General features: G+C 43.7%; 1 protein-coding gene across 2 annotated transcripts in view; it reads left to right on the plus strand.

Moving 5' to 3' along the window:
- GRID1 (glutamate ionotropic receptor delta type subunit 1) overlaps positions 1-26,780 on the plus strand; it is a 693,966-nt gene that overhangs the window by 449,350 nt on the left and 217,836 nt on the right. For both annotated transcript variants that reach the window (XM_059169718.1, XM_059169719.1), the window contains exon 6: positions 17,430-17,600. In XM_059169718.1, the coding sequence (XP_059025701.1) occupies positions 17,430-17,600 (171 nt within the window). The remainder of the gene's footprint in view (positions 1-17,429; positions 17,601-26,780) is intronic.

Consider the following 26,780-nt stretch of genomic DNA (forward strand, 5'->3'; position numbering starts at 1 on the left):
ACAAATAATTTTTGAATATTGACCTTATATCTCACAATCTTGCTAAACTTACATATTGGTTTTAATGGCTTTATTTGCAGATTTACTGAGATTTGCTCTACAGACAATCATGTTACATATGAATAAAGACAGTTGTATTTCTTCCTTTCTCATCCAGATCTCTTTGATTTCTTTTTCTTGCCTTATTGCACTGGCTAGAACCTCCAGAACAATGTTGAAAAGAAGTAATAAGAGTACACATCTTTGTTTTTTTCCTGATTTTAGGGGGATACCTTCAGCTTCCTGCTATTATTTATGATGTTAAAAATAGGTTGGTCATTGATACACTTAATCAGGTTGCAGTTTTCTTTTATCCTTGGCTTACTGAGCATTTTTTTAAAAAAAAATTTTATTACTGAGCATTTTTAATAGAATTAGTAATTGGATTTTGTCAAATTTTTTTTATGCATCTATTGATATATTCACATAGTTTTCCTTTTTTTGTATTCTGTTGCTATGGAGTACTAAATTAATTCATTTTGAAGTGTGAAACCAACTTTACAATCCTGAGATGAATTCCACTTGATCATGATGTTGCTGGGTTTTATTTTGTTTTGTTTGGAGTTGTTGAATTTACACTTAAAGTATTAGCTAATATATCTTAAGGAAGTTTTGTATTTATGTTCATGAGGGATGTTAGTTTGTAGTTTTCTTATCTTGTAAACCCTTTGTCTGGTTTTGTTATTAGGGGAGTACTGACCTCCTGGAATAAGAATGTGTTTCCTTCTCTTTGGTTTTCTGAAGGAATTTTTGTAGAATTGATATATCTTCCTTAAACATATGTAGAATTCACAAGTGAAGATATCAGGCTCTGAAAGTTTCCCTACATATCCACGCATCTCCACTATGGGAAGATTTTTAACAAGAAATCCAGCTACTTTAGTAGAAATAAGGATAATTAGCTTATCTTTGTTTCCCCTAAGTGAGGATTGGTAGTTTACATCTTTCAAGGAAGCTGTCCATTACATCTAAGTTTCCTATAGTTCTGATATGCTTGTAATAAATTCTCCACCTTTTGTTTTTCATTCCTTAAAGATGTCATTTTAGTGACTTATGGTTCACCTTGTTCCTGATGGGAGATCAGCTGTCATTCTTTTTTTTTTTTTTTTTTAAAGATTTTATTTATTTATTTGACAGACAGAGATCACAAGTAGGCAGAGAGGCAGGCAGAGAGAGAGGAGGAATCAGGCTCCCTGCTGAGCAGAGAGCCCAATGTGGGGCTCCATCCCAGGACCCTGGGATCATGACCTGAGCCGAAGGCAGAAGCTTTAACCCGCTGAGCCACCTAGGTGTCCCTCAGCTGTCATTCTTATCTTTAGTTGTCTCTGCATACTGGATCTTTTCCTTCTGGTTGCTTTTAAGATTTTTCTTTTTCTCTCTAATTATGTACTTGGGTGTGGATGTCATCAAATTTAGAAATTGTTTGACCATTATTTCTTCCAATATTTTTTTCTGTCCTTCCCTTTCATGGATTTAAATGACATGTATACTATGTTGCTTGCAGTTGTTCCCCTGCTCACTAATACTCTTGCTTTTTCACAGTCTTTTTTTTTTTTTTTTTTCCTGTGATTCATTTTGGGACTTTTTGTTTTGATACTTTCAGGTTCATTTATTTTTCTTCTAATCTGCTGTTGATTTTGTCTAGAGTAATTTTCATCACAGACATTGCATATTTTATTTGTAGAGATTCAATTTGTGTCTTTTATTTTTCTCCCTATCATGTACATACTTTCCTCTACGTTCTTGAACATATGGTGTGTGTTTATACTATTTATAATATCTCTTTTAATGTCCTGTTCTACTAATTCTGCCAGCTGTATTATTTCTGGGTCTGTTTCCATTGATTGATTCTTCTTCTCATTATAGATAGCATTTTCCTGTTTCTTTGCATGCCTGGTAATTTTAGATAGGATGCCAGACATTGTGAATTTTATATAGCTTGGTGCTTGATTCTTCCTTTAAATACTTCCTTCCTCTGCTTCTCCCCCCTTGGACAGAATTAAGTTATTTTGGAGCATTTTGATTTTTTCAGACTTTCTCAGAAGCTTTGTTAGGTCAAAACCAGTCTTAGTCTGTTGCTAATTTGACCCATTATGGAGGGTTGGTAAACCTGATCCTTCCTGGTGGTCCTTTCCTTAGACACGAATTTACTTTACTCACAAGTACTAATCAATACACTGCTAAAGACTTAAAGGGAACTTTCAGTAGATTTCTGGAGGGCATTTTTTTTGTAGCTCTCTCCTCTCTGGAATTCTGCCTTATGAATTGCAATTGTGTTGGCCTCCTCAAAACCCAAACTCTCTTCAATTCATGGAAATATTAGGCTTTGCCTAGGTTTCCCCTTCCTCTGCTGCTAACTGGAAAGTCTATTAACATTAAGTTCACGCTTACTTCATTTATTTCTTTTCTCTTGGGTATCCCTTTTCAGCTATGCCTATTGTCTAATACCTGAAAACTGCCCTTTCATATGTCTTGTTTTTTAAGGTGATTGGTTATTTCAGTCCCTATGAGTCCATCATGGTCGGAATTTATACAGTTAATTACCATGCTCTGTATCTTCTACTCCTCTGAATTTATATTCTCAGATCTTTACAGTTGAGTCTACACAACTGGATCCAGTTCAAATAAAAGGGCTTTGATATGATAAATATGAAGCTATGAAACTTCAGAGCCTTCTACTTCAGGCTCTGGGTCATGCAATTTTATTTTAACATCCTATTTGGAAATTTTAAAAATAATATTTCAGGATTTTAAATTATAATGCAATTAAAAATTATAATTTTATGCCAGTTCCTTGGGGATTAAAAAAACCATGAAGTGTTAATGTGAAACATAAGGTCTCGTTTTGCTAGTGGTCAGGATAGTTGCGCACAAATAAAAGCAGATTTTAATATTCTCCTGAGACCAACAAATAGGTATTGCAAACAAAATAATTAAAGTGGTTTGTAGCAAGCAAGCAAGTGAGTGCTGTGAAGGATCAGCTGCTATTATATTTATTTTTCTGTTTGAATATCTGCCTGGGAGTAAGCTGCAAACTGAAGCCCTGATCAGCTTTAAAAAATTTAACAGCAGAATGAAGAGCATTGGCTTTATGTTACAGAATTATTTAGGTCAGAATTTCAAATATTAAAATTTTTGAGGTGCACCTTTTTGGGGTGTGGAATTCTGAAGAACTCCATGTGCCCTTCGCTCCCTTCCTCTCTTCTTCTCTCTTTCCCTTCTTCACTCCTTTCTCCTTCTCTACCCTTCTTTGTTCATGAGTGTTTACCAGGCCTGGTGCTCAGTAGTACAAAGACAAGAGCATATGAGAAACATACGCCTTGCTCTCAAGAAGCTGGTTCTGGTTCGAAGCCCAGGGTAGATGGAGCAATGGATTGCACCTGCAGTTTCTTTCTGTTGTATAAGGAACACAGAATTCACAGTGCCCCCAGATTTGAATCAGGGTTGTGGATATACAATAACGGGCTAGAGGATCCTTAGGGATGTTGGATCCGAGTAAATGGAATTACCTTATTTAGCTCTTGAGACCTCCCTTTCAGGTGAGTTCTGTAGTGTTCTACTGGGCTTATAAGATTGCATGAAGGGCCACTTTTCTGACCGTGACCAGTCTTCCTCAGACTCTGCCCTGAGTCTTTGAACTACACTACTGCCCTTCCCTCCAGGTGGCAGACAAAGCTATGTTTAGCTTGTCCCTACAGTTATTAGTGCTTTTAGTATTCAGGCCCAGACCTGCAGAAGAATATATTTCCGGTCCAACTTAGAGCATAGTTCAGGTTTATCACATCTGGAAGGTGGGGGGAGGGTAGGTTAGCTATCACTGACCCACTTCTGGGAACTGCTTTGACCTACCTTGGATGTTCAGAGAGCTTGGAATGAAGGAAAACTACCTGAGTGGAGGGGCATGACATGGGGTTGTGGGAATTCAAAACTTGCAAGCTTGCTGGGAGCAGGAAGGCCAAAGAAGACGGGGCAAGGAAAAGAGGGAGGGAGGAAGAGTGAGATCCAAGAGAGGAGTAGAAATGGAAAAGGAGAAAGTGAACGTAAAAGATAAGGAAAAAAGGAGAGGAGAGAAGGAGAGTGTAAATCCCGCTGACAGCCCATGCCAGCCCAGCCGTCATCCATAAATAACTCACTGGAGTAACTTCACCGACTGTCTCCCGTAAATGCTGGGGACATGTGTGGGTCCCCTGGCTTATTGGAAGACAGATGTCCACCTTGTGCTCATGGTCAAATATAATAGAATAAAATGTGATGAAATAAAAGCTCAATTAAATGAAATAGAATAAAAGAGCCACTAAATATGTAAAACCCCAGGGGACTTGTTTGGGCTTTCTGGGCGAGATAGCAGATTCTTCTGTAAGGCAGCAGGCCTCGTGAGAGCCTGGGACATCTGTTTCACCCTGTGGTCATGGCCAGGTGCGGGTCTTTAGGAAATAGGGCCAGCTGCTCACTGCTAGCTGGTCTGACTGGGCCACTCGGGGGAATGGACTGTGATGGAGGAGGTGGGGACAGCTCTGCCACCTGTACCATGGGCAGTTCTGGGTAAAAAGGGCAGGCAGAATGCTGGCTTTACTGGGAGCAGAACCCATTTGTGTCACTTATAAAAATGAAGGAAGCCATGCCAATTTTCAATTAATGGGCCATTTTATTTAATGATAAGATGGTTGAGTCCTGGTTTGATGTCTTGGCAGGAAGTCAAGTATACCACGGGGTCTCTTGGAGATGAGGAACAGGAAAGAGATACATGCAAATTGAGATGGTCTGCTGTGAGCTCCCTTAGGGCTGTGCATTAGCCATGGCGTCGAAAAGGGCAGAAAGAAGGCTGCTCTGGCTTGCCCTGAGGCCAGGCTTTGGCCAATGTTTTGCTGGACCCCGAAGGATGTATGAAGAGCTTTAGCTTCTGAGTTGGAAGGATAAGGAGTGCTCACCGCAAGGCTCTGTACTGGACACATTGAATCCCATTGCATTAAAGTCACTAAATGCAGTCAAAACCCTGGAAAGTACTGTTACCCAATTACAGATGACACTTAAAGGAATTAAGTGCTTTGTCCAGGTTATGCAGCCAGGAAGAGAAGCCAGGACTGGAACCCAAACCCACTGGATTCCAGATCCTAGAATCTCTTCATTTCATTGCATAATACCCTAGACCAGGGCTTCTGAAATTTGAGTGTGCTTACTGGTTCAAAATGCAGATTCCAATTAGATAGGACCAGGGGGAAGCCTGAGATTCTGCATTTTTTAACAAACTTAGAGGTGATGCTGATGCTGTTGGCCCATGGACCACACTCTGGGGAGCAAAGGCATCCTCTATGCAATTTCCTACATCCCATGTAAAACAGGGAGACTCATGCATACCCCATGAGCTTCTAGGGGGTGATGAATGAGACAGGGTGTCTCTGGTCAGAACCACCACTCAGAAAGTGCCTTTCTGGGACACAGGGGTAGCTTGGTCAGTTAAGCAGCTGCCTTTGGCTTGGGTCATGATCGCAGGGTCCTGGGACTGTCGAGCCTGCTTCTCCCTCCGCCTGCACGTTCCCTGGCTTGTGCTCTCTCTCTGACAAATAAATAAAATCTTTAAAAAGAAAAAAGAAAGAAAGTGCCTTCCTGCCACCTTTTCTCTCCTGCAGTTGTAACCAGCACCAAGCTTTGACAACTTCCTCCCACACTCTCTTTCTCACTGGGATGTCCTGGTCTCTGTGGAGCCTTGGCTTTCCTAGCCTTCCGTGTTCCATAGGGATCTGAATGCAGCAGATATTCTAATGAGTCGTTGACTTCGTTGGGAGGAAATCTTCCACCACAACTTTATTGAATCCCCCTTTCTTCTCTCAGTCCAGGTTTGTCTGTGAAGTTTCCTTACTATCATCAACTTTAGTGGAACCATGGTTGTTAGAAGGGAAATAGACTTATTATTTCTCCAGAGATGGAATAATGCTGGCATCACACAGATGTCTGATAGATCTAGGCCTTTGTAAAGAATAAAAGGAAATGACTAATAATGTGATTACACAACCCTATATGAGTTTAGAGCTTTGTATAAGTGTTTAATAATATTTTCCCCTGATATTAGAAGGTTCTGAAATTTTACTGAAGTCTTAAAGATCAGACAGAAACTTACTTGTGTGTGTTTTGCATTGGATTTGCCAAAGTATATATTTAGAAAAAGGAGATCTTTACCATGTTAATTGCTGTTTTGAAGATTTCTCCTCGTTATGAAAATTTATCCTCTCTGCTGCTCAAACAGACATGGAGTAAGACTTCTGCAGTGATTCTATTTTAAACAAAAATTTCCAAGAGGCACAGAAGCTACAGGACATGACGTCACAAACCCCTCCATGTCCACTGTTCAAACTTTGCCATATTTGAGATCTCAATTTTTAAGAGGCTGGCCATTTCAGATATAATTGAAGTCTGTTTTGTACCTGCTTACATTAAGTCCCATTAAATTCTGTGTCAGCCAGATTGGTTTTGGGTTTTTTTTTTTTTCCCCTACAAGTAAAAGAATAATATGAACCCAGTTTCCTTCAGTGATCTGAGGCTTTATCATCTCACCTTAGAGAAGGCTCAGAGGTAGGCCATGAGGTCATAGGGCAGGGTGATATAGCCACTAACTAGTTTCCTCTGGGATCCTTGGTCTATCTGTTGTGTTCTGTGTGCTCAGACTGCCATCAAGTGCAAGTTCCCCCATGACTCAAGCCTCCAGAGACAGAAAGGTGCTGTGTTTTCTTGGTGGTCATCTTAGGATTGAGCAAACCTTCTCAGAATTCCTCTAGGAGAGCCTGTTCACATCTCAACGAACAGAAATAGAGTTGTGAACCTTCTCCTCGAACTGTCTAGGGTAGTAGGACCACCCAGGTTGTCTTTGACCAAGCAGGGATGCACCTGTGGTTCTGGGTCCAGGGGGCACCTCCCACCACCTCAAATCCCAAGGTGGAGGGAAGGGCACCTGTTCACATAGCATAGAAGAGGAGGGGTAAGACTGTCAGCAAATCGGTTTTCCAGCCCCCTCTATTTCCACAGTGGCAGCCACTGTCCTGAAGCTGGTGTATGTCCTCCACATCTCTTTTTACTGTTGCACATATCTCTACTATACATGTCCTGTATTCAAGGTCTCAAGAGAAACAGGTGTCTGTTTTCCTTACCTCTAGTATCTGCGTGGTACAGGTAATAATGCAGTACTACAGGTGCATCCAGTGATTTTCCTAGCTGCATAGGAGTACCTCACACAAATCCCATTGCCTCTGGTTGTACTTTTTTGGTCATTGTTATTACCTCGGAGGCCAGAGTAGAAGTGAGGAAGAAGCAGCTGAGTGGGACAGACACGACAACTCGTGTGTCTCCAGTTACCCTGTTGATAGTGTCCTCATTATTTTCATTCTTCTCATGGTTAGCGATAAGCAGAACTTTTAAAAACCATTACTAGATTCAGTATTGGTTGTTTGTCAGCTTTTTGGGGTCAAAGGCTTCTCGGAAAATCGAATACAGTTCACAGGCTTTCTCTATAGGCAAATGCACACATACTTAAATACTTAACATTTTTTGGAATGGTGAGCCCCCCTTGAAGCCCACTAGAGGCCCTAGCTGAAGATACACATTGCTTCTGAATGGAGGCAATCAGATCTTATTCTGTTCCTTACTGTGCTCTCTAAAGAGGACAGTTTGGCTTTCAACCAGGGGATTAAGTAACACCTGAGAGGATGGGAAGATTGGCTTTTCTTTAGAATTTGTCTGACTTTTCTTTAGTCTTAGCTCTTTGTACATGGAGATTCGTAGAGGTTTCCTGATAATTTATCTGACTCAAAATGAAGATGGTCTAAGTTTCAGTGTGCATGTTCAGTATAAAATTAGATGGAGTGAGCATTTTTATTATTTGGTCTCACATTTTATTTCTTTCATAGAAATATTCCTTTAAGAATGCTACAAGGCATAAGAGTCTCCTGCCGCCCTCTGCTTCCCGTCCCAATGACTAAAAGAATGGATGTTCCCTGGGAATTCTATCCCTGTTTTCTTCTCTACTTGTTTTAGTTGTTACAATATTTTTGTTATCAAACTACAAGTATTTCTTACATTGAGAAAGGATTCAGTGATACTTTGCCATCACTTTGTTCCAGTCTCATTAGTCAATCAACATGTGCTCTCGGTTCTGCATTTTGGCTCTATCTAAAGATGATCCATTTGCAACCACCCCAGTCTAAGGCGCCATCATCTTTCACAGAGATGATCTTTTGAGTGAGCAGTATTGATGAGAGAGGAGTTATGGGGAGAAGCTATTAGATTGTAGGAGGGCAAGGTAATAGAATATTTCAGGGGGGATATTTCTGGAGTAAGAAACGAAATAATTTGGAACCTGTAGAATGTTTACCTTTTTGGACACACAACTGGGAGATAACTGAAGAGAAGGCTGTACATACTTCTCTTGGGCCCCTCAGAAATAGCCTTCCTTCTGATATTAATGACAATGAACTTAGGGAAAGGCAGTCAGATGAAGCAAATAGAAATTGTAGCATGATAACTGAGGTTTAGTTAGTCACACAGCTAAAAGACATGACGAGTTTGGGAGATAGGTGTGTGTCATATGCTAAAGGGAGAACATTCTAAATAAGAGGATTAATAGTATGTCTTTATGGAAGAATAATTAGTCTGGATGACACTCCCAAATGGAAAAGAACTAAAAACCTGGGTATAGTATAATATAGTATACTTTTAAAATACTTTCAAATGGGTCACTTAGCAGTCAAAAGCAATGTCCACAGAGGTCAGATATAAAGTGAAAATTGAAACTTTGGGAAATACATGAGGTTCCAATTTAGTTTTTGCCTTGACTCTATTGGCCAAACTGTAGAAACCTTGAGCTTTTATTCTTCTGTCTTTGTGGGGACCAATCAGATGTGAGGCTTAATGAGAGATTTTTGTCATAAAGCCAGAAACTTAGATTCTCGGTATAAAGGTTAACTAGAAATGAACTCACTGTGCAGAAAGGAATAGCAAGAAAAATGTTCTCTCTTGATCTTGGAGTTGCATGGAAGGGGTAGGTTTTCTTGAGAATTGATGAGGCCCTGAAGGTTTATGACCCAAGTCATACTACCTGTGGTGCCTAATGAAGCTCAGATGAAAGTTTAATATTAACTTCTGGGGTTGTAGATTGGTAATGCTCCTAGGTAGGTTGTAGAAGCGAGCACAAATATCCCCTGAAGTAATACAAATTTGAGTCAGACTTCAAGGGACTCATAAGGAAGTTCTGAGAGAAATAAGATTATACACAAGAAAGGGAGAGGAAGGAAGGAAAGAAGGAAAGGTAAAAGGGAAAGGAAGAAAGAAAGAGGGAAAGAGGGATGGAAGGAAGGAAAGAAGGAAACAAACCGCCATGACTGAGAGCTGGGGGTGGGGGGCAGGGGGGACAGTTTAATCAGATCTGAAATGAACTGTAGATATTAGAATTATCTGACATAGACAATTAAATAAGCATGCTTAGATATGTTAAAAAAGAGAAAGAGGGGGCGCCTGGGTGGCTCAGTGGGTTAAAGCCTCTGCTTTCGGCTCAGGTCATGATCTCAGGGTCATGGGATCAGCAGGGAGCCTGCTTCCTCCTTTCTCTCTGCCTGCCTCTCTGCCTACTTGTGATCTCTGTCTGTCAAATAAATAAATAAAATCTTTAAAAAAAAAAAACAAAACAGAAAGAGATGCTGGAAAATATAAGCAAGGAATAAAAGCCATCTAAAAATGAAGCAAAATTGAGAAATAAATAGCTTCAGGCAATTAAAAACCTAATCATTGAAGTTAAAAAATTGGAAGGATAAGTTAACTATCAAAGTGGACACATATAGAGAGAGAATTGCGACCGGGAAAATGTGAAGAGATTATTTAGAAGGCAACCCAGAGATACAAAGGGATGGAAAATATGACAGGGAGGTGATGGCACATAGAAGAGAGGATAACACTGAACTTCTAGAAGGAAATAGGAGATGATGGGGAAGAAATAATATGAAAGGATAGTATGTTCTAGAATTCTCTGAAATATTGAAAGGAACCAAACCCCAGATCTAGGTGGCCTAAGGATAAAAATCAAAATAAAAAGTCTATATTGAGATGCTTCTTTGCATGATACTGCAGAACGCCAAAGACAAAGAAAAATCTAGAGAGCATCCAGGGAGCAAACACAAGAAGAGTCTTTCTTCTTCAAAGAGATGGCAGTTAAACAGATTCCTAATACCTGGAGTTAGTGGGCTGCATAATAGCACCCAAAGATACCAGGGCCTAATCCCTGGAAGCTGGGTTACCTTATGTGGCAGAAAAGATTTTCCTAAGTGATTAAGGTAATGATCTTGAGGTGGGGAGATTATCTTGGGTTATCTGGGTGGGCCCTAAATCCAATTTCAAGTGTTCTTATAAAAGGAGACAAAGGGAGGTCGAAGAGAAGAGAACACAACATGGCCACAGAGGAAGAGCTTAGAGTGATGTGACTATAATTATGCCAAGATAGACTGGTAGCCACCAGAAGATGGTGAGAGGCAAGGAACCGTTTCCCTTAGAGCCTCTGGAAATAGTGCATCTCTGCCAACATCCGGTTCCAGCCTAGGGAGACTGACTCTGGACTTCTGGCCTTCAGAATAGGACAGAATACAGTTCTGTTGTTCTACTCCACGGAATCTGTGATAATTTGTTATTGCAGCCAGAGGAAACTGACATAGGGGGCAAAATGGAAGCCAGAAGACAGTGTCATAGAAAATTTAGTGTGCTAAGAGAAACTAGTTGTCAACGTAGACTTTTATCTTTCAAGAGTAAGATTAAAAAAGACACTTTCCAGCACACCAAAACTAAGTGTATCACTCAGAGAATGACATTAAAGGAGATTCTAAATGATGTGCCTCAGGAGTGCATGTGAAAGGTATGAGTTCAGAAAAGAATGCCTAACAAATACACTGATAAGTATTGGTTAAATGGAAAGATATTAACTCCACAAAGTATTAGGACATTTATGTCATAGGAAGGCCTAAAGAAAACTAGAACTAAAATACTGGATATTGTTATCACATTAGTTGGGATGATGGTAATTAGAAATAAATGTTGGAGAGGAGCCTGGGTGGCTCAGTGGGTTAAGCCTCTGCCTTCAGCTCGGTCATGATCTCAGGGTCCTGGGATGGAGCTCCATATGGGGCTCTCTGTACAGCGGGGAGCCTGCTTCCTCCTCTCTCTGCCTCCCTCTCTACCTACTTGTGATCTCTGTCAAATAAATAAGTAAAATCTTAAAAAAAAAAAAAAAAAAGAAATGCTGGAGAGGAGAGTAAGATATGGATTAACTTTAACTTCATGCTTTGTTTCATATGCATTTTAAAGTATCTGAGATAACCAAGAAAAGAATAATGTAAACAATGTAACTTCCAAAAGAGGGTACAATAATGAAAATAGGAAGAAAAGTCATTCCAAAGGGAAGTAAAAAAGAAGAAAAAGGAAACAGGAAGATATGTTATAGAAACAATATGATAGAAATTAATATAAGTGTAGGTAATCATAGTCTAATATAAATAGATTAAGATTTCTACTAAAAAGTCAAAGATGAATATAAAAACCATGTGAGTGTATTTTACTTCTAATAGTCTCCAACTAAAGTGTGAGACAGAGAAAGATGGATGGCAAAGAGGCAGAAGAAGTTAGAGCAGGCAGCTAGTAACCAAAATAAAGCTAGTGTCACTGCATTAATATTGGACACAATACAGTAAGAGGCAAGATGAATTACCAGAAATAAGGGGGATATCTAAATAATGGTTAAAAGATTCAATTCAGCAAGGAGTTATAGTCTTCCACATGTACGTAACTAATAAAACACTGAAAATATGCTTTTGAATTTTTGAAAATATCGGCTGAATTCAGACAGAAATAGACTAATTCCTAATCTCATGGACCTAAAAGTAGGCCACTAAAACCTACAACATTGGAACAGTTAATGCACATGAAACATTCACGCAGACTAACCACATGATAAACCACAAAGCGAAGCTCAATACATTTTAAAGGATTACCTTTATACAATCCATGTTCTCAGGTCACAGTACGTTTAAGTTAGAAATCAATAGGATGATACTAAGAATACCCTCATGTTAGGAAATTTTTGAAAAATCCGTACTAAATTACTTATGGGTCAAATAGAAATCAAAATGGGATTTTTAAAAAGAGTGGTATAATTTATACGTATAACTTGTGGGACACAGCTAAAGCAATGTTTGGGTGTAGATTTATTGTTTTTACTTTCTTAGAAAAGACAAAAGGTGTAAGATTCCACAGCTGAGTTTCATACCTAAAAAGCTGGGAAAATAGCTACCTAATAAATCCAAAGACAATAGAAAAATAATAGAGATAAGAGTAAAAATTAATGAAATAGAAAACCAGAGAAACTTATAAGAGAGATTCAGTTAAGCCCAAACTTACTTTTTGAATAAGATTTATGGGCACCTAGGGCTGAGTTGGTTGGGTGTCTGACTCTTGGTTTCAGCTTGGACAGCCGTCTTGGAGTTGTGGTATCAAGCCCTGCGTTGGGTTTCGTGCTCTGTGCAGAGTCTGCTTGGGTTTCTCTCCCTCCCTCCCTCTCCCACTGAGCCCCCTCCACCCTCCTCTCTCTTCCTCTCTCTCTCAAATAAATCTTAAAAGAAAAAAAGATTTGGGGCGCCTGGGTGGCTCAGTGGGTTAGGCCGCTGCCTTCGGCTCAGGTCATGATCTCAGGGTCCTGGGATCGAGTCCCACATGGGGCTCTCTGCTCCGCAGGGAGCCTGCTTCCTCCCCTTTCTCTCTCTGCCTGTCTCTCTGCCTACTTGTGATTTCTCTCTCTCTGTCAAATAAATAAGATCTTTGGAGAAAAAAAAAAAAAAAAAAAGATTTATAAAATAAACTTCTAGTATCAAAAAAAGAGAGAGGGCACAAATAAATATTGTTAACAGTAGATGAGAGCATGTAGCTTTAGATGCATTAGAGAAAGTGAAGAAGTAGAGAGACATTGTGAAAAACATAGGCCTATCAACTGGAAAGTCTGGACAATATAGGTGAATTTTTAGAAGAAAAAATAACTTTGGGCAAAGAAGGAGAAACAAGCAAATCCCTATGTAAAAAAAAAAAAAAAAAGAAATTTAATCAGTAATAAGAATCTTCCTACAAAGAAAACACCGGGTTAGGAGAGTTTATAGGCCAGTTCTACCAATCATTCTAGAGAGTAGAGAAGATATTTATGACATGTGGTAAAGAATTATCTAGAATTTTTTTAAAAAAGGTCCCACAAATCGATATGCTGCAAGAGACCCAACCCAATAGGAGCTCTTTTTACTACACATGATCATAAATTGGTATGATCACTTTGGAAATTTGGTATTCCTTCATGTATTTGAACATATTCATATTCTCCTATCGAGGAATTCTGATTCTAGGTATATACCCTAGAGAAATTCTTATGTAAGTGCACCAACACATACGCACAAGAAAAATGTGCACAGAAGCTTTGTAATAGCAAACAAAAACATTCCAATGGGAAGGAACACCAGGGTATGTAAATGGTGGCATAGTCATACAGGGCAATGGGGTACAGTTGTATAAAGAAGTAAACTAAACAGTACCCCCATCACCTGGACAGATTACAAAAGTGTGAAATGTTCACAAGTATTGGAATTGTCTGGGGAGCTCATGGAGAACACAGAGGCTTTGCTTGATAAAGTGGAATGGGGTTAGACCTCTCTATATTTTATCAAGTTCCCAAGGTGATACAGATGCACAGCAAAGTTTGAGGAACACAACTACCAAAATTTTAGCTTGCATGAAGCTCAACAAAATGTAGAAGACAAAGTTATACATTATTTGGGCTACGTACATAAGTCATAGCGTGATGAAGTTAGCTGCTGGTGAGGAGAAAGGTGTAAGCATTTGGGGAGGAGGCAGCCAACCAAGATGCAGGATATACTTTATTTCTCAGCTTGATAGAAGACCCACTGATCCTTTTATTATTCATACTTAATGTGATGTTTGTGCCTAAGATCTATTTCACAGTATGAGCTTACAAAGTCATAAAAGCAAGATTTATTTCAAGCCTGTGTGTCCCGGTCGGCATCTGGGTATGACACATTATTGCTGCCACTGCAGAGTTGCTGACTTTAGTGAGGGTAGTGCAGGTCACATGGTGTATACACATTGTCTTTCTTCTGCTGCTCATCAGCAGTGCTCTCTGGAAGGAATAGTCAACTGGGACAAAGGGAGAGTTTGTTCTCCAAATGAGTGGAATAAATTGGCTGCTTGAATTGCCCTCTGAATCCATAGGAAAGTCCAGAAGTTGGGTGTCTTCACATGGGTCCAGAGACTGACCTGGTGGGAAGCCTGGAGACAGCGCTTGACAGCAGCAAACAAGGAATGCGTGGATCCCTATGTGTAGCTCTGTGATACTGAAGGGACCCCAGGGGGCCAACAGCATAGGAAAAGGTCTGGCACAGAGCTCCTGGAACTGACTGATGATGCAGGGTTGGAATTTTCCAAGGGGAAGGACACATCCCTGGTGGAGGAGGTGACCCTTTTTCATTGCTCCCAAGGGATCTGAGGGAATTGTTCCTGCGGATTCATAGATTCTGATTGCAACTGTTTCTGTACTGGAGGCTAAGGATAGGCCCAGAAGTGCAGGGATCAGGGAGGACTGCACTGGGAGACAGTGTATGTGCTTTAACCCAGAGTGAGTGGATGAGAACTGGGCTACAGGAGACAGGGTGTGTAGAGATCCTCAGTAATGCAGCTAATGGGTTGGGTTAAGCTGTGCCAAGATTGCAAGGAGTTCTGGGAAGGCAGAATGGAGAAAGAACAGCATAGGGACCACAGCAGCTGGGGGCAAAGGCAAAGCCCCCCCCCCCGCCCCCCCATACTGTTTAGGTTGTGGCTGCCCTTGGCTCACTATACACTCACCCCAGGTTCTACTGCAAATTGCCGGGAAAGATGATGGCTGTGCTTTCCAGAAAGGTACTGTGCACCCTGTAAGTCAGGCTCCCTACAGAGTTCCAGGGTCCTGCTCTGGATGCAGTGGGGAGTGCTTGTGCCACTGACCAGCCAGGAAGTTGAGATTGCAGGAAAGGTTTAATCAAAGAGCAGCTATAGTGGTTCTGCCATTAGGAGTAAGTGAGAAAAACAAAAGGTTTGTAACCTCCCCATTTCCTCTCCAAGGTGTGTGGGCTCTGGTGAACCCTCTCGTGCATAGTTCAAATTATGTTCTTCTTGACCTCACAGAATTCCTCTCCCAATCCTCTATATTCCTTGTCCAAGGAGAGCTAGCTAGTCCATCCTTGCCCTTTCCCACAGTCCTACTTACTTTTAGGTCAGAATGTGGTTTCTCTCACCCCACTGGCCTATGCTCAGGGCAGGGCTTCTGTTAGCAAGGCAGCTAAGAGCAGAGCGCAAACATCCTGCTCATCTATGGTCTCTACCTCTGCTCGGGTTCCTGAAGCCTAGCTCGTTCTGGGTACATTCTGGTGGCCCTCAGATGGGAACACTTTGCCCTTTCCCCATCTCCCGTCTGTTGATCACCTTTCCTTCACCAGTCTTCTGTTTGAAATGCAAAGTTTAGTGGTTCTAACCCAGATTCACTTTATTTTATTTATATTTTAATTTTTTTTAAAGATTACTGCAATTCTGCATCTCTGGGAGCTATCTAAAAGGATACAAGTCTTACTGTCTCCCTTTCTCCCAGATCTGCATATGGTTTCAACTGGCCAGTCTTCACGCTCACATCAGGTTCCTAAGACAGTTCCTGGAATAGATATGTTAACAGTTCACCCTTCAACATGTTGTATTCTGGTGTAAGTGATCTGAAAGCCTGGTTCACTGATTTCTAATCTTCTTACCTTCATTTATACCAGTTCATCATCTCAAAGCTAGAATGTATCATCTGCAAGGAGAAAGATTTAAAACCTATTTTAAGACATAAGTTATTCACAGTCAAAATCTTGACTTGCAACCAACCACCAATTTAGCCACGTTTGAGAGACAGTAAACAAGCACTTTTCTGAACTTGACTCCTCCTCCCAAACCCTTGATTTTTGTTAGTTTGTATTTTTTGTCATTGCTGGTTTGCTTCTAGCCTTGAAGCATTTTGGTTACTGTCTTGCCCCTCTCGTCTCTCCCTAAGGCAAGCAGACACAGGCTTTTGTTAAGAAAAAAAACCCTTATATTTCCACATCCTAAAAAAAAAAAAAAAGAAAGAAAGAAAGAAAAGAAAAACTGATCAGAGTCCCGGGTTTGTACCTAAACCTTTCTAGGGCTTCTCATTGCCCTTGGCCGAGTATGAGGACCCCGCCCCACCACAGCTCTGTGGCTGCCCCTGACCACTCCTCCTTTCTGCCTGGGAAACCATGGGTAGGGGGTGGGGGACAGCGGACTTCATGGGCCCTGCTGCCTCTGCTGGAAATCCTGTGCCACAGGGTGTCCTGTTGTGTCTCCCCCCCACACCCCCCAAGCCTCGGTCTTTAGCAGCACTCCCAGCAACTCAGTTCTGCATTGCCCTACCCCCACATAACACTTCCAGCACTTTGCCTAACAAGTTCATCCTTCAGGTTCAGTGTCAGTGCTAATTCCTCATAGAAGTCTTATCCTGGAAGGAGCTCCCTGTGGTCTGCTGCCTTTGCTGTTTCTCTGCTTGCAAATGCTCAGTGAAAATGGGGTAATAATGGGATTTACCTCACAGAACTCCTGCAGTCGTGAGCACCAAATGAGATAATGTGTGTAGATGTCCACCACGGAAGCACAATGAGTTTCTTTGGCCCCTAGATTTCCTTATGGTGGCACTTGGCATATTTCATGCTATGCAGACTGGAAACTTTACTGGGTTGGGTTAGGCCTGACTCATTCAAGGTCATCTCCCCAGTGCTTAGTACAGGAACAAACCACATAGGAGATGCTGGGTAGGTCTTATGCAAGGAATGAGTGGGTATATTTTCAAAATTTGAAAGACCTTAAGAAAAAGAAAAGCAAATCTAATTGTTAAAGAATTAAGGGAAACTTAATTGCATTTTGGCCCAAACCAGGTTTGTTTCTCTCAGGTAGATGATGACCCCCAATAGGAAATGTAGCTTTGACTTCTAGCAGCTGCCTACTATGGCATTTGGCAGGATGGATTCTTGAGAGCTTGACCCCATGGAAGCCAAGGCATGGTGGTTTGGTAGCCAGATATCTTTGGCCTGCAGGAAAACTGTTGAATAATCTTATTTGTATTTTAGGGTTAGCGAGTGTTATAAATAACCAACTAATGAACTGTGTGACGTGGGCCCAAGCCTTTGACCCCTTCAGCACCAGCTGCTGGGGAGGTTGGCCATCGATATCTCCCGAGGGGCCTTTTGCAGACACAGTTGGTGAGTCCATGGTGAGCCTGAGTCTGTTTGTCTCCCTAGGAAATCAGCGACCCGGAGATCCTGGATCTGGTGCACAGCGCCCTTGGCCGGATGACTGTGGTCCGGCAGATTTTCCCATCTGCAAAGGACAACCAGAAATGCATGAGGAACAACCACCGCATCTCCTCCCTGCTCTGTGACCCCCAGGAAGGCTACCTCCAGATGCTGCAGGTCAGTGCTTCGCTCCCGAGCTCCCTCCAGAAAGGGGTCTCACCCATGCCCTTGGCCTGCTACAGGCTAGGGGCAAAGATAGGCCTCAGCTTCAGCTGAGTGCTGTTTCCCACCAACTTTAATTGCTAGAACCCTGTCTTTGCTGAAATTGAAACCAGTCAACTGGGCAGTGCCTCTGAGCAGCATTAGCAGGCAATTATGCCTGTTGTCAGCAGACGGGCCTATTAGCTCACTGGGTGTCTCTTGTATTTAAAAGTTACATGCTCAGGGATAAAAGCGATCACCGTGTCTTAGGCTTCTTTGTGGGTGATGGGTTTGCTTGGTGGGATTGGGGATGGGGAGTCATCGTTTGAGTCTGTTTTAGGGTCTTCCCTGTGAGAAGTCAATAATACAGATATAGGTCCTGTGAATCAACTAGAGTCTATTCCAGCTCATCTGCTGAGGGCTAGTGTTTAGGTCAACCATGACACTGCTGGAGTCCCAGCTGAAGAGGGAGAGGCAAAAGGTAGGACCTTGACTTGCCTAGGTGTTGCATTCCTTCCAAGGCAACAGGTCCAGTGTTTCTGGACAGTGCTTCTGCCACACCTTATACCATACATGCAATCAGCGTTAGCTTCTCCTGGGGCCAGGGAGGAAAATGTGAGGTTGTGTACCTATTGGAAGAGGTGGTTTTCTCTCTGGGTGTTTGGGAATAACGATGAAGCATGGTGAAGACTGTCCTCTGGCAGCCAGGAATCCACTTCTTCATTAAGAATGTTGTGTGTAAGAAAACTTTCATATGGGGTCACCTGGGTAGCTCAGTCAGTAAAGTGTCCACCTCTTGGTCAGCTCACATCCTGATCTTGTGGTTGTGGGACTGAGCTGCATGTTGAGCTCTGTGCTCAGTGCAGAGTCTACTTTAGATGCTCTCTCCCTCTCCCTCACACTCATGCTCTCTCTCAAATAAATAAATAAATAAATAAATACAAACTTAAAGGAAACTTTCATCTGCTGCTGGTGGCAGACCCATAACAGAAGGAAATTTCTCCTAACTGGGTTTGCAACGATTGCCCAGAAATTTATGCATGTGATATGCTTGCATTCAGTGTTTGAAAATAATTGTGCCTCCTCTACCCAGCCAGGCTTGAGGAGTAGAAATCAGAGTTCAGGACAGACATGCTGTGTCTGCTGCCTGAGCATCCGTTCTGTCCCAGGACATTTTGGTATTACCTTACCCGGGGGCACACATTTTGGGGAGGGGGATGGTTAGAATCTCTGGAGTGGGCTGGGTCCTGTGGAATCTACCAAAGCATCCAATCCATACTGTAATCTTATATTTAGGGAGGGGGGAAGGAAACATGACCCAATAGATGGTAAACGCTAGAAATATATTCTTGGTTGATGAGGAAACATAGCAGACACAGATTTTAGCTGGAGTAATTCCCACTACTCCCATATACACTGTTCCAGGAAGCCACCACAATGTCTGAGGGCTTTCTAAGGTGGTGAAGGATCAGCCAAGGGAGTGGACAAAGGCCCCTGCAGGGCCCGTGGACTCAAGAGCCCTGGGCATATGGGCCAGGGGTGGAATGTGCTTCATACAAGATTTTACATTTTGGGGTGCTGCTGGCCTGCTCTACCTTCCTCCTTTTTAGAGCTTAGAAGAAGAAGTAGGACCAAATAAGTCCCCCTCTCTGTGCCTGTTTACCACCCCTACTGATTCGGTGGATAGGGGGAGGGTGAGACGATGCAGCTCAGACACTGTGTGCCCAACACTGTGTCCTCACCTGGGGCAGGAGGGTGAGGGGATTCTGTCATTCTCTGTGTAGCCAGACCCTGGAAGGGTCTTACTCCCAGGCTGTTCTCCCCAAGCTTTCAACACTTGAAGGTCTCTTAAGAGGGTAAACAGGGGCACAGCTCTGAGGTATGTGGCTCGTTATCATCAAATGTGGTAAAGGCAATATCAGACCTAGAACCCTGACCATCCTGTCTGCCTTTGTCTGTTCCTGTTGACACCCAGGCCCTACATCAAGAGCAGGATGGAAGAGGCACATCACAGAGATCTTGTGGCAGGGGAGTAGCCGTAGCAGTGGCAACAATCACAGTAGTAGGAGGAGGAGTGCAGTAGCAGTACTATTAGTAGCAACAGTAGTCAGCAGTGATGGTAGTAGCAGCAGGAGTTTTAGTAGTAGCGACAGTAGTAATAGTGGCAATAGTAACACTAGCAGTAGTAATAGTACAGTAACAGTACTAGTAGTAATAGTAGTAGCAGTGCAGTAACAGTACGGTTAGTAGTAGTAGTAACAGTAATAGTAGCAGTGCAATAACAGTACTAGTAGTAGCAGCAGTAATAACAGTAGTAGCAGCTGTGACAGTAGTAATAGTAGCAGTAATAGTGATACAGCAGCAGTAGCAGTCCACTCTGTAGTAACAGTGCTAATAGTAATAGCAGCAGCAACAATAGCATTAATAGTAGTAGCAGTACAGTAACAGTGCTCCTAGTAGCAGAAGTAGTAGTAGCAGTGTCAGTGCAGTAATAGTACTAGCACTAACAGTAGTAGCAGTAGTAGCAGTAGCAGCAGGAGCACAAGAGCTACATCCCCTCGGTTCAAATCCCAGTAACTCTAGGTACTAATGAATTATTTCATTATTATTATTTATTTGTCATTTTGTGCCTCAGTTTCCTGTTCTGTAAATTGGAAGGAAAATGTCTATCCCTCAGGGACATAATGAAAATTAAAAGAGGGAGCATACAGGAAGCATCTAGAACAAGATTGAGCTATTAACTGTGTCACTATAGAGGAGGTGGTCAGATGTATTCAGCGTCTGCCGAAAGGCTAACCATGGCCTCATTTTTTTTTTCTCTTTTTGTAAGGTATAGTCCACTTGTCTTTCTGAGCCAGCTCTTTAAACGCATCACAGCGGGAGGGAGAGCAGTTCCCATCGGTCTAGCCCCGTCTTGCGTCTCGGGCTTCATGTGCCACTTACTGTCCACACCACTCCCGCAGGCGCTCCATCAGAGCTGCCTCGTGTCGGGGAGGAGAGGCCATGTCCGGGAGACCCACTCAGCCCTCCCAACAAGACCCTGCTTGTTGTAGACCCTCCATAAGGACTGATGGGCTAGATCTGTTAATGATGCACATCTTAACACAAGTTAAACTGCTTCCAGGAGTCTCCTTATATATCTATAAATAAAGCACTTTATTAAAGGAATCTGTCTCTATTTGTTGCCTGTGCCTTGAGTGGGGGTGTGACGAGAGGGAAATGTGGATTTACTTCCTCATCCAGCCCAACTCCCAGATTCATCTCATTTACAAGCCATTCTCTTTGAGTTTCCTTAGTAGCTATTACCACTTCTTTATTTCTTAATGACAGTATAGAAAACAAACTAATTTCTACTAGCCTCTAGCTGTGAGATTTATTGAGAAGACTCTAACATGTTTAGAACAATGAACTCAAGAAAAAATAAAACATTTATGTCATGGATTATTAACTTTGTCTTGATGGAATTAATGAAAATCCTTTTGGAAGTGGAGCTCTCAAGTCCATCTTTTCGTTCTTACCCCAGACGGCTGCTAATCTTAGGACAATAACTCAGGGTTAGAAGTTTTCCTGAGGACCATCATGAATGGGAAGTTTTTACCAGATCGTCTATCTCTTGGCTCCTCCACCGAGCTGGGCTCAGAAACCCTATTTTCTTCTATTAGGCCTGCGGTCAGGATTTTCTGTGCTCCAGACCCAAAGCCAGCCCTCTTATAGCAAATCAATTTGGTTCCTATTTAGTAAAAAGAAAGACTCTTGGAGGAAAAATACCTAAGTAAGTGACTTCTCGGAGCTCCAAAAAGCATTATATTTGCCCGCGTGCTCTTGTCTACTTTCCTCTACAAAGCACTGTCTCATTTGGGTATTTCTCATTCTTATTTTCCTGACAAGTTAGTTTAGGGCCTGTCTGACTCGGCCAGTAATAAAAGTGATAACTAGTCTCCAAGAACCTTGAGACTTTGCTAAGATTTCGTAGACAGCCTTGCTCAGAGGAGAATCTAGAAAGTACTCCATCTTCAGAACATGCCGTCTGGTGACTTCTGGGCTGCAATGGAACTAACAGACATATTGTCACATTGTGACCCCGTTTATATTCAAATGGGTTTTCAAAGGGGAATAGGCACCGTGATAGGAACTGCATGGAGCCTGATTCTTGAATTAAGTTATGGGGACCAATGCGGTATTATTATAAATGCCCCCTCAGGTTGGAATTTCTCCTCTTAGTGCATTTTTAAAGTGTCCAGTGACTTGATAGATGGATTCACTCTTTTCTTGCTGAGTCTATGAAAATATTTCAAAACTCCTCCTCCCCATCTGTCCCTATTTCTGTAGGGCTTTCTGGATTATTCTCTGGCTACAAGTTTTTTGCCAGTCTCCCAGTAGAAGCCTTTCCTCTGGAGTGACAGTGAGTTACCCCACACCGTAGCTACCTTGGACTTCATGTCACTTTCAGTGCTTTCCATTTTTCACCCTAAACCCTCAGAGGGAACACAGAGCAACCGTTGGTCAGGAGGCCTGTCGGGCACACGGTGAAGCGTGATCCTCACTGCCGTTGTCAGAGACAGTCACACAGATGGTCTCTCTGGCTGCAGCCAGCTGCTGTCCTGGCCACACACAGCCACCTGAGCATCTGGAGCCCAGAGAGCATCAGGTGTGGACCAATGCCTCTCCCTGCACTGCCATCCCTGGGGCTTGGGTGGTGAGCAGAGCTCCCCATCCCCTTTGCCCTCTGCCCCATCCCCTTTACTATCTGCTCCCTCCTCAGACCGGGCTGTGGGAGCCTCTCTCAGGATGGGCGGGCTGGCAGCAGTTAGCCAGAAAGACCTTGCCTGGGGATGGGTTTCTCAAGCTGTGACATCTGGGCATCAGCTTGTCCTCCCAGCAGGACCCTCTGCTGGCTGCTTGTCTGACTTTGCTGGATGACCAGAGCCTGTTTGAGGCTCTGGTCTGACGTTAGTTCCTGCTGTTTGCCCCTGTGAGGTCTCCCTGAACAGTCCCCTTGGCTTGATTAATGATGGAGGGAAGAGAAAACTGGGCTCCATAGGAGCCTGGAGGAAATGCAGACTTTCTTAATGAAAACATCTCTGAGGTTTCTCTCTCTGGCGTGGGGGGGGGGGGGGGGGCGGATAATGGTCTGGTGTCAAGATGGACCTGGCTTGTGTGGCTGTGACCCTGGCCTGCCATTCGTCTTCCTTTGCCTTCAAGCATGATTCTTCCCTCGATAATGTGAAGGCGCAACAATTCCCTGGGCCCTGGCGCGTAATGCAGACAAGGCTGGAGCACCCTCAGATTTGCTACACGGAAACGTCTCCCGAGAGCTGGCTATACAGTGGGGCCGTTGTCCCTCAGGGGCCTCTCCCTTCCAGTCTGAGGGTGGTGGGCACAGGTCTCCACCTGCTAGGGTCCTGATGGGATCAGGAGAGGATAGCTCTCCTGAAGAGCTTAGCGTATTTCCCGGGGGGGGGGGGGTTGCTGGGGAAGCTTATATTTTCATTTCTCCTGGCCCTAATCCCGCTTCTGGAGACTCAGGTAAGTAAACAGATCATCTGGGCTTCAGAGGGGACGGGCTGCACCTCACTCAGTGCTGACCCAGATGCAAAATCAGTGCCTTTCTTGGCTTCACGCACAAACCCAAGTCTCAAAGATGCTGTCACGTATGGTAGGGGCCAGGGTGGGGCATTGGCATTGTAGTGGCACAGATATCCTGTGAGGTCCTAAGTCCCCTCCTGCTGGGGAATGTTCCCTGCTTGTCCCCTCCCCCTCGGGCTCTATCCTCTCTTTCCTGCTGGCCTTCCTATCTGTCCTCTATTTTCTCTCTCTGGGTCTTGACTCCAAAGTAAATTCTCATTTTTTCATGAAGATCAACTTAACAGTTTTACTGGTAGCCTTCGTTCCTGCTGACGCAGGTAGTTTCCTAAATAAAATATAGTTACTGATGTAGTGTGGATTCTGGTGCTAACTCTTAAAAAAATGAAATCTGTTTTTCCATCTTGAGTCCTCGGTTGGCTTCATGCGATTGGTTTTTGGTTATCCAGCAGCCAGGAGGGTCTACCTGGGTTTCTCAAGAACTTGCAGGCCCTAGTCAAGAGCTTCTGGCCAATTTCTGTCCTCTACCTCCCAGACATGTGTCCTCACCTTTCCCATTTCCCTCCTGAGGACCCACTTCTTGCACAGGTTATTGGCTTTGGAAATGCAAGCCTTGCCATGATCCCTGCCCCCGCCTGCTCCCCAGTCTCCTGGAAATGCCCAGATTGTGTCTAGAGATGGACACTTTCCTATGGAACATATCATTCCATGGAACATATCCCCTTTTCCCAGTGTGGCCTCTATCCTCTGTCAGTCATATTGTAGGAAGCATTCTCTTTGATATGTCTTTGATATGTCTTTACCTTGGTGTGTGTGTGTGTGTTTTTTTTTTCTTTCTAAGAACAGACTTAAATCTATTCATTTAGCATTCACTAATTCTACAAACACTCCTTATGCACTCATTATGCTCTGTCTTAATTCCCACAAACTCTAAATAAATGGGGAAATTTTGTCTCTCTTCCGCAGCATGTACAGATTAGAACAAAATAGCATATACAGAAACTCAGGGGCCCAGGAAAGCAGGGGCCGAGTTCAGTGTCTGAGGGGAGGGGTGGGAGGTGAGAGGTGTTGGAGTTCAGTCAGGGCAGAGGGTAGCTGCCAGGGTACTAAGGAGGAGGGGGTATGGGGGAGTGGGCTGGGAGACAAGGTAAGCAGTGGTTGCTGTTTCCCTAGGGAGAAATGAGGGTACCTGAACCATGCTGTGGTTGTGGGAAGTCACCACATAGAGAGGACATAAGGAAGCTTCCTTGGGATTGAAGCCCCTAAGTCTGGTCAGGAGCAGGTAACGGGTAACAGGTGACAGAGTATAGAACAAGGTGGTTCCCACAGGGCTGGGCTGTAGCTGCCCCTGTTCTAGGCATACTTGCCTGCCTCCACTTTTCTCCTGCCCACCTGGGTGGTCTCATGGCAGGGTGGGCTGCAGAAGGCTCCAGTGGCTGAGCCAGCCCAGCGGTGCCAATGTCAGACCTTCCCCTGCAATGGGCCAAGCCACCCCCCTTTCAGGAACCTGAGTCAGGGCATCGTGAGGCCCCCACTCTGGGCCATCCTATATTGGTACCTTTTATGCAACTCCCTGAGGGTAGAAAAGTAGCCTTTCCCATACAGGCAGTTCTGCATCACTTCGGCCCGTGCAGCCCCAGAAGACCCAGCTCAGGACTGGGGACTGTGGCAGCTGTACTTCACTGCTGGGGAAGGAGGAGACCAGGGATACGGGTCCAGGCAAGCTGCTTTCAGGCTGAGCTGGGCACATAATGCTCAAGGGGATCCTCGCTCAGACTTCCCAGTCACCAGCTGCAAAATCCAGATATGACTCCTGCTCGCCCTTAAGCAGCTTTCAGACCAATGGGCCCTGGGGGAGAGGGTAAATGGTGTTGGCAGAACAAGTTCGGTTTCCCAGTAGTCCCGAGGCTTCAGTGTACCAGACCTGTGCTAGGCTCAGAGACGGGGACATGCTGGAGGAGCTCTCAGACCATCCACATCAAAGTCAGGAACCTGTGTAGATCCTTCATTCCCCCTTCCATTTCTTCCATTAAAAAAAGCGGCCCCCAGAGAGCATGGCACCTGGGTGTACTAGTGTCCGCATTTCTCAGGGAAGTAAGTTCGGGTCACCCCCACTGCACCTCTCCGGGATCATTGATCCTATTGGATTTGATTGTCCTTGAGATGAATCTAGATCATTAAATGGCTTGTTTAACGTGACTTTGTCAGCGAGTGGAAGATTCAGGTCACCCGTTCAGTAAGCATGTACTGAACACTTGCTAGGTCCATGCACTGGAGGAATGAATGGCAATGAGCAAAGCTGGCCCAGGATGGGATGATTCCAAAGCTCTTGCTCTTCCTACCAGGTCACCTGGCTAGGCTGTACACAGAGTTGAGTCAGAGTCGTACAGTGTGACATTGAAAGAGGAATCGGGCATGTATCTCTCAGGTGGGGAAATGAATTAGCTGGCCTCCGTTCCAGCTCTGTCCCCACTTAGAGCGGAGGCCATAGGCTCCAGCCTCAGGCCCTTTGCCTGGCTCTGGCTCCTGTCTGCCTCTGACATTACTCCCTCTGGCATCTCTGACCTGGTTCCAGGCCTTTTGCTTTGCATCCAGGTCTTTCCTCTGCCATGCCCTTGGCCTCAAACTTCAGTCTGTTTTCTGCTTCTCATGCCTACTTTCACCTGAAAAAAAAAATTTTTTTTTTTTTTTCGGTTTTGCTTCCTTGTCACTTTTGTGCTATAATGTCCCTAGGCCAGCCAGAGGGGATGAGGGTTTAAATAATGACAGTCCCTGCTCTGCTTGTCTGTCTTCTGTGAAAGAGCTCTGTGCTGTACCTTAACTGAGAAGTGAGGGAAAGAGTCCTTCAAACCAGGAGCCTTTTCTCTGCTCCTGTGGCCTGGAGCTCTTCTTGGGCTGTTAACCCCTTGAGCCCAACCATGAGTGAGTGTTCATGTAGCGGGGAGTCTCTCTCCTTCCAGACCATTTTTCTTGGTTCGGCGCCGATCATGACCATCCCCTGACACTTGGTCTCCACCCACCTCCCCTGAGAAAAGGCTTGCTTTATGTCTGTCCTGACCCAGATGAAGCCCCAAGCAGAGGCTGCCTTTCTACTATCTGCTCTTGATCTTTCCCCCAAAGGTTCCAACTCCAGTCTGCAAACAGCTGGACTGTAAAGATAGTGCCCTCCCTTGGTGTCCCCACCAGTGAAACTGGCAAATCACCTAATTGGGAGGATGCCGAGGTAGGACAGGAGAGATAGGGCCACAGATCAACACAGGGTGTTAGTGTCTGCCTACAGTAGGGAAGAGTACTGACATAGCATCTAACCAGGAGAAGGGACAGGAGTAAGAGGATGTGGAGCTCCAAGTGGGGATCAAGAAGACATTCTGAGTAGGCTGTAGATGAGAAGCAAGTTGTGTTTGAACAAAGGAAGTTCTCTCCCAAGTCAAAGTGGAGGTGGCCAGTCTCTTCTTCCTCTTGTTCTCTCTTTTTGGGGACCAAGATCAGTGTATATCCTCTTAGCAAGACATATATCCTCCATTCACCCATCTATCTGTCCCTCCATCCATCTCCCCCTCCATCCTTCCATCC

The sequence above is a fragment of the Mustela lutreola genome, chromosome 4, assembly GCF_030435805.1.
Source record: "Mustela lutreola isolate mMusLut2 chromosome 4, mMusLut2.pri, whole genome shotgun sequence".
NCBI lineage: Eukaryota > Metazoa > Chordata > Mammalia > Carnivora > Mustelidae > Mustela > Mustela lutreola.